The 8,756-nt window shown below is 49.7% G+C and overlaps 1 protein-coding gene across 1 annotated transcript in view; it reads right to left on the bottom strand.

The window, feature by feature from the left end:
- BO82DRAFT_387159 (NACHT and WD40 domain protein) overlaps window positions 1-3,005 on the bottom strand; it is a gene marked incomplete at its 3' end in the record, with an annotated part of 4,030 nt that extends 1,025 nt beyond the window's left edge. Inside the window, exons 1-3 of the mRNA XM_025638292.1 lie at window positions 2,405-3,005; window positions 444-2,342; window positions 28-360 (exon numbers count right to left, since the gene is read on the bottom strand). Coding sequence (XP_025486804.1) covers window positions 28-360; window positions 444-2,342; window positions 2,405-2,893 — 2,721 coding nt within the window. The 5' untranslated portion in view covers window positions 2,894-3,005. The remainder of the gene's footprint in view (window positions 1-27; window positions 361-443; window positions 2,343-2,404) is intronic.
- Window positions 3,006-8,756: the final 5,751 nt, after the last annotated feature.

Here is an 8,756-nt window from a genome sequence, read left to right as displayed (position 1 = left end):
GTGGCCGGTCAGCGTGCGCTGCTCGACGCCCGTGGCTGTATCCCAGAGCTTGATGGTGTTATCGTCCGAGGCCGACGCCAGCGTGCGACCGTCCGGTGAGAAGGCCACTGACTGGACCATGCTGGAATGCCCTTCAAATGTCTGCAGATTTGAGCTCCAGGAATCTTGTACTGCTATTCTAACTGCCAGTTGATCTTTAACTTTGGTGAAGAATATCTGCTTGATAATACTTTTCGTCGGTGCAAATACAAGACCAGCGCGGTAGATCTGTAGTGGAGCAATTGCTGCCATGTAGTTATTTTGACGAATAAATCTTTCCGCATCATATAAAAAATCAGATAACTCAGAGCCAAGTTGCGCCTAGATAAAATTTAGCCAGTCTTCTAAGTAGCGAACCATAAACGTATACATACTCTTAACTTTAATCCAACTATTAATCCTACCGCTTCCGATATTCCTCCTATCAAAGCTAGTACCTCCAACCAATGAAGAAAATGGTTCTGGAGAAAAGGAAGAACATCAGAGTCTATAATTTGATCTTTGCTCTGTTCCAGATGATGAACCCAGAAACGACAGGCGTATTTCAGATCAGCGTTGATATGCGTGTCGACAATCTGAGGCTCAATATTCTCTTTTTGTGTGCCGTAACTTGGTAGTATGCAGATATTTTCTTTGAGCCGGGTTTCCATAAGCCGGAGACAATGTGAAGCGATTCTACTATGTGTATCTTGCTCAGGAACATTAAAGGGGCACCTTTTGTCCAGGAGGTAGTCTCGAAATGACAAGTGTAGAATCCGGACTGGTGCTTCAGAATCCACTGGTATACTGAGAACAGAGTGGAATCCGTCCAAGCGATTATTAATATCATCAAGTGAGAATTCAATGAGCAGGGAGAGGGCATCAAGGGGCAAAGGTGAAGCTAGAAGAATAATAGTCCCAATTATATGTTGGAACTCTTTCTTCAGCTGATGTGTCTCTTCCTCGTTAGCTCCAGCAAGAAGCTGGCTTAGGATAGGCGTGTATGTTCGCGCCATTTCGTCTTCCGAAGATGTACTCGCACTGTTAAGAATCTTTTCAAGTTGTTGTTCTGGACGCCATTTTCTCTCTCCGACAAAGCGGCAAATCGTAGCTGCGAAGATAAATAGAGGAATAGCCATTGCCACCAGCTTTTCAATTTTCTCACTTCCGGGCCATTCGGGTGACAGTGAGCGCTCTTTTTGTATGGCCAGAAGCTTACTTTCGAAGAAAAGACGAATATCATGTTCAATCACGGACTTGGGAAGCTCTTGGAGGATCAAATTGTGGTGATTCTTATTTTTGTCAAAGCCATTGCGAACAGGGAGTTCAGGTCGGCTGGTTAGGAACACTCGAAGGTGCACAGATTTGATTTCTTGCATCTTAAACAAGCAGTTAAGAATAAGTTGTTGGTCCTTATCTCCGTCACACTCGTCCAAAGCATCAATAACAATCAAAATTGTTATAGATTGGCTAGTAGACAGCTTTTGGAGTGGCTGATAAAGGAGCTTTTCGAACTGTATATCAAGAGATTTGAACACAACATCCGAATCATTCTCAATTGCATTGAAGACATCGAAACCTAGTTGCCGATGCTTGATGATTAGTTGACGTGCGAGAGTCGATACAAAGCGCTTTGCGTTACCACGGTCGGCTTCGCCTCGCTTGAAAAAAAAGCTGGCACCTAAAAGCCCTTGATTTTGGAAGGATTGAGCGACAGTCCGTGCAATAGTAGATTTACCAGTCCCCGCCATGCCGTTTAGCCAGAAAATAAGTTGATCTTGCGACTGAGCCCACGTCGAAATGTGGCGAAGGAGATCTGTTCTAGTATCTGGAAGACAGTAATCCTCATGCTGATGAGTATAAGAGTCGAAAAATGCTCCTTCCGCTAATAGTAAGCTCTTTATGCCAGAATGTTCATGGAGTCTCTTCAAAGAATCGGCTAATTCATCAATCTTGCGTAGGATATTCTCTGCCTCTTTTGTGCGGTTAAGATATTCGATCAATCCAATCCATTTATCTAACTTAGCCCTTTCATTCTCAACCGAAGTCTTGAGTGCGATGAGTGGTTGCTGAAGGCTATCGGTCACCGTATTGAGTACTCTTTCTCCGACATTTGCTTCCTGGGATTTGCGTATCTGGACCACGTAACACAAGATAGCTTTATAGAGTCTGATCAATGCATCTTCTACAAGATGATTGTCAGAATTACTCTTTGTTTTCTCGTGGAAATTCTGCTCGATAGAGGCGCTGTATGTCAGGACATCTGCCAGGTACTCCGATGATTCGAACAGGGAATCGCGTGACTGGGAGTATTTTTTCGCCAACTAGCATACCAATTAATCAAAATTTCAGCAGCGACTTTTAATATGCCCGGTTGTATACATACTGTCAGACTAAGCGAGACAATATTCCACACACTAGCTGCATGCTGCGTCGGGTCGAGTGCAGCCACTGCACCTATAATATCTTTGAATGACAGTGCTGCATCGAGAATTTTCTGTGAAGTCTTCCGGAACGTTTTATCAGCTGTTTGATAATACTTTTCATATCCTTCTTCGGTTGTTGTGATAACCCGATCGATTAGATCCTTAAGATGTTTTTTCCCCTCACCCGGCGTGATTGAAATCTCCGTGGTTGAGAGAATATTTTGCTGGCTTTTATCAAGATGGTCATAAGCAGCTTGCCACAAGTCTCGCGGCTGCAAAGTTTGCGTTGACTGAATGGCCTGGTCTGCAGGCTTGCGAGGGACAGGGTGAGCATCATTATTAGTGGAATGTTCTTGGGTTTCGTTTTGCCTTGATTCGATGATCGGTTTCTCGCTCTCTTTCCGCCGATGGAATAGATGACTGAAACACTTTCCGAAGGGACGTGGCATCTTGAATATTTCGAAAAATCAGCTGCTGTGGGTTGGGTGAAAGCAAAGTTCCGGGAGAAGAGCAGTTCAAGAGGGGAACGCAGCCATCGTCAGTCGATATTAGCGTCAAATTCGTTGCTGAGCTGGCATAGCTGGATGGCAAGGATAATCCTTGCTTGGTTTAGCCAGTCATGGCCAGCTCTGTGGTGCACTGGAGAAGGCGGGGATTCCTACCTCGTCTACTACCAGAGCCAGAGTCACGTGCCATGGTGTTGGCCTCGGAACACAGAAACGTACCCGGGATCGATCTTCTTTATTCATCATATCGTAAGCTGAACATGTGAGACAGGAGGCGATCATCGACACCCCATAGAAGCAATATCCTTGTTTTAAGCACTTTTATGGCTAATCAATTAGATGTGGGTGCCAACCACAGACAGAATCAACGAATCACAAGTCAAGATAATTTGAGAGTTCGGATAATCTTCGATTTCTCGTAGTTCGATAAATTTGGTCTTGGTGAGTAATTCGACATCGGATGTGGTGTCGGCCCGAGCCGAGGGCCTGTTATGACTAAGAAAAACCTAAAAAACGTGGCCTTCTGTTCCTAACAGTTCCACTGCTTGTTGCCCCTCTATCGGCATATTGCTATCAACCACACTCTTGCAGTATGAGTAGTACAATATATTTGGCTCTACTTATTATTCTCCTGAGCCTGTCAGAAGTCCTCTTTGAATCTAACTCCATGTGTCTTGGTCACTGAGAAGCTCTTATCTTCCTAACTGACATCCAAGGCTTCTTATCAGTAGGCTCCTCGGCGGTATCTATTGTTTTGATAATAATCCCCTGAGTGGGACCGCTTCTCAGGTTCGGGATTTTACTCTGTGGGAACGGTCCCCTTTATATGCCCCCACTCCCGGGAACTTTGGCCGCGAGTGTACCCTGTTCGGATCCAGCCCCTCCAACCATAGAAGTCGAAGTTTCACCCCCTTGCGTCATACTCCACCCGAACGACAAAATTCTGTACCAGAGTGGGATACAAGGGTTGATGACTGGGAAGGAACTGATATCTATTATTCCATCGAATGGAGGGTGACTCTGAACAATCGGGTGGTGGCAAAGGATACAGAACAGGACCTGATACTCGACCCCAGCTTTTATTGGTCCGATATCAGGCAGAAAACGGAGGATATTCTACGTCGGAAGGAAGCTCGCAACCAACGGGTGAGACTAGATGACACTACAGTAGTGGTTTCTGTAAACGATCGCTCACAGCGGGATCTGAATAAGCGTTTTGAGAAGACTGATATTGACTGGACAGCCATACAAAGGCAGCTTGCTATGTGGAAGAGCTTGTCCCAAGAAGGAAAAAATCTTCGGCTTTGCCTTTCTATTAATTATTTAGATTCCGAACCGCTTTCAACTGGGTCTGATAAAAGGGACAAACATCAGTTACCAAGAGGATGCTCAACGCACGAGACGCTGAGATTGATGCTGAAAACGTTTTAGGATAACTTTCTGCATGGCGGGACGTATACAGGGCAATGTGATGCCCTGGCGCACCATGCCGCCTTGAATCACAGTACTGCTGGCAGGATCCCGTGGGCAAAAAGCATTACAGACTACGGACGCACCATCTGAGGAAGTTGGTGAGGTTCGTGGAGAAAGAGGGTGGAGTGATTCAAACACACGATGATATACCCGACAGTATTCGCGAACAGCTATATGCAGAGGAGCAGCAGCGACTCGAGCTACTACAAAAGACTTCTACATATTCCGCAACCGGATCCACCTTCCCAATTAATATCAATGTACTCCCTATACAACTATCTCAGCCTATGACAGCATCTCCTCCAGCCAATGCTGACCCTCTTTCTGCAAGCCATCCTCCTATCCGTACTGCCATCGATATTCCTGGGCCTCTTGAGATAGCTGTTAAGAAATACACCGCATGGCACCTCTCACAGGTGAGCACCGACAGTTTCAAGAAGAATATCATTAAAGCACGTGACGTGACACTGGAGAATTGTCTTGATCTAAAACAGATTTGCTATGATCAAGATCCTGAAATCTTTATCAGTCAGGGTGTCAAATTGGGAGCCGCACGCAGGTTTGTTGGTGAAGTCAATGACTGGCTTCTGGATAGGAAAGTCAATTAAAACGAGGACTTTGAGTTATTTATCAGAATCTTGTACTTTGGCGGTCTTTTCATGTAGTGATTTATATAGAAATATAGGTATTTGCAATCACTTGACCACTGTCACCGGCAGCTTAATTGTTACTACTATAATGCTCAATAGTCAACCCTGCATGCCGGAAGTGCCCCTCTGCACTTTGCACTCTCACTCCAATTTTATCGACACACCATCCAAGGTATGCTTCGAACCCTTGGGCCGTGTCGTTCTGGTACACGTGCCAATTTCGACGGATAAAAGATTTGAGTTCAGCAAAAAACTCCGAAAATAGGATTTAGATCGGGTGAATAGGGCGGGAGATAGACTAGTTTGACACCTCTTTCTGTGCACATTCGCTCAATCCGCTCCGAATGATGAAAAGATGCATTGTCCATGATCAGAACAGATTTAGGCTCGGGCCACTTTCCGCAATGCTGAAGAAGTTCTTCGATGAAGTCCTCGAAGAGAGCTGCATCAGTTGTGCCTCGAAATATACCAGCAAGCATGATTCCATCCTGGGAGTAAGCAGAAAGAATCTAGTAGCATTGATCCCGGTGGAATTTAGATATCTGGACTGGTATTGTATTACTCGGAGACCATCCAGTTCTTCAAAAGCCTATCCATTTATCGCACCCAGACTCATCAACATAGACCAGGTGGAACGAAGAGAAGTCGGAGATAAAGTAAATATACTTATCTTGTAAATCAGAATTTTGTTTCTTGGCCTGCTGCCGAGCAACTTTCTTCGACCATCCTTGCTTATGAAGCGCATCACTTATGGTAGATTTCGGTATACGCATGTCGAACTCGTCTAGCAGGAATAATTCCATCTCGTCTAGGTACGAATCTGGCTTTTTAAGAAGATGGTCACATAGAGCTTCTAGCATCACCGGAGTTATTTTTCGCGGCCGTCCGCCTTTGATTGGGGGGGCTTTAAGACTGCCGAAAAGTTGGAGGTTGGATCGCAGTCGAAAGATGGCTCATTTACTGCAACCAGCCGCCTCGGCCATTTGAGAAGCACTAAGGTCTCCATTGATCAACATGTCGTGGATGAGTTCAAGCGTTGATTGAGCTAAATTGGGGGCCATTCTTGTGATTTGGCTGCCATCAGTAGTTGAACGGCGGTTGCGATTCTCCTAGAACCGATAACTAGTAGATAACACGTGGTATGAAAAGATAACCAGAATTACATACATTGTTATATGACGAAGGTGTTATATGCCTTACAATACACGGCTCAACTATCTTCCAGGTCCGTACCAGGATTGGCTTAGTGTTGTTTCATCCCGGGGTTGCTGAAACAATCGAAGAGTGTAGGTAGTGATTTCGGTATCCGGAAGAACTGTATCAGGGCTGGTTCCCGACGCCGAATAATGACCCACGTAGCCCGTAACTTACCTGCCGTGCCGGAGCGTGGCGCCTACCTAATACTGTATGTACTGTACCTAGTGAGAGTCCAATGCCCACCTTAACCACGAATGACTTACCCGCACTTTGAATCTTTTTTTTTTTTTTCAGGGAGGCTTTCGTGTTACGGCTCTCCCGCTATACTATAGTATTTATACACCTATATGCCACTCCCGGGTCGGATACAACCCAACGTGCCGCCGGCTGCAGAAGACCGCGAGGGCTTGGATGCGCAAAATCACTGCCTTCCGGCGAACCCACCATTACACCCCGGGAGCCTGGCTGGTGGCGTACCGCGGTGCAGCCCGGACGGCTAAAAGGCAGATCGCCCGCTTCCGCCGCAAAGCCCACCGGGACCGCGTTGAGGAACTCAGCGGGGACCTCCCTAAAATCTGGGGCCTCGCCCGCTGGAGCAAGAACCGGTCCCCGTACCTCGCCTACACACCGCCGATCCGAGTGGGCGATACGGTGCACTACCTCCCCGGAGCCAAGGCCGAGGCCCTATCCGACAGCTTCTTCCCGGTGCCGCCCCCGGCGGACCTCACCGATATCGCCGACTTCGCTTATCCGGGGGAGGTGGAATGGCCACCGATCACCGCTATCGAGGTGGAAAGGGCCGTCAACCGGCCGGGTCCAGACAAGGCCCCGGGGCCCGACGGCATCACCAACCGGGTACTGCAGGCCCTAGCGGCTGCGCATATAGGGCTTGTTCCACTACTGGCAGCCCTCTTTAACCACTGCCTCCAGCGAGGATACTGCCCCAGGCACTTCCGGGAGTCAACCGCTATCGCCCTCCGCAAGCCTGATAAAGACGACTACGGGGTGCCCAAGACCTACCGGCCAATCGCGCTGCTAAACACGCTGGGGAAGGCCCTGGAGGGTGTAATCGCCACCCGTCTTAGCTACCTCGCGGAGGAATACACCCTCCTGCCAGAGAACCACTTCGGTGGCCGCAGAGGCCGCGGAACCGAGGCCGCCCTACACACGGTGGTCGAAATTATTACTACCGCCTGGAAACAGGGCAAGGTGGCATCAATCCTCTATCTGGACATCTCCGGGGCCTTTGACAACGTCAGCCACGCCCGCCTGCTCCACGACCTGCGCAAACGACGGATACCTCTCCAGGTCGTCAACTGGATTGAGTCCTTTCTCAGCGAGCGCTACACGGCTCTGGTAATGCCCGAATACACCCGCCCCCGAGCGAGGGTGAACACCGGCATTCCCCAGGGCTCCCCGCTGTCTCCGATTCTATATATATTCTACATCGCGGACCTCATGGTGGGCCAGTTCACTGAGAACATCGGCTATATCGATGACACCACCGCTATCGCAATTGGAGACAGCGAGGAGGAGAACTGCGAGGCCTTGAAGCAGGAGTTTCATACCACCTGCAAGCCGTGGTCTGCCACGCACGCCTCAGTCTTTGCACCGTCGAAATTCCACCTCGTTCACTACCATGCGCCCGAGCGGCCGAAGCCTCGCGGCGCCACCGGGCCCAGGCCGAGGGCAGAGCCAACCGGCCGAACCGAACTGAACACACCGATCGACCAACTGGCCAAACCAAACCAACTGGACAGACCGAACCAACTGGCCAATACGCCGACATGGACATCACCGATGCCAGCTCGGGGGACGAGTGGTCCCCGGACGCCCCCGAGGCTCGGGCGCCGCCGGCACGCGGCCCCCCCAAACCCGAAACACCCACGCCGCTGCACCTCGGCGGCGGCCAGGTGGTGGAGGGCGAACGCCACGCCCGTCTGCTAGGGGTGCTGCTCGATGAACATCTTACCTACGACGCTCACCTCAAGCACGTCGAGGCCCGCGCGTCGAAAGCCCTGCAGGCTATCAGCGCCCTGGGAGGGTCCAACTGGGGCCTATCTTTGGCAGAACGGCGCCTGCTCTACAATGCGTGCGTTGTTCCGGTTATGACATACGCCGCCTCGGTATGGCACACCCCAAGACTCCGAGGACGTAGCAGCCGCTACGATCGCCAGATCAGGACCCTAAACGAGGTGCAGCGCCGCGCGGGTAAGACCATCTCTGGGGGTTTTAAGCTCGTGGGCATCGACGCCTTCAACGCGGAACTCCAACTACTCCCCACCCCAGAACGCCTCCGCCGGGCGCAGCTGCACACGCTACTCCGCCTGGCTTCCTCCCCAGTATACCGTCGTCTTACCAACCGGCGAGTCTTTCACCGCAGCCAGTTGCTCCGCTCGCCCCTGGAGCTGGCGGAGGAAGTCCTGGAACTCAGCATTGAGGCGGACCTCTCCACGGTGGAACTGCGGCTACCGTTCGCAGTGCCC

Source organism: Aspergillus uvarum, assembly GCF_003184745.1.
Source record: "Aspergillus uvarum CBS 121591 unplaced genomic scaffold BO82scaffold_81, whole genome shotgun sequence".
In the NCBI taxonomy this organism is placed as follows: domain Eukaryota; kingdom Fungi; phylum Ascomycota; class Eurotiomycetes; order Eurotiales; family Aspergillaceae; genus Aspergillus; species Aspergillus uvarum.
This window is presented reverse-complemented; position numbering and strand designations above follow the sequence as displayed.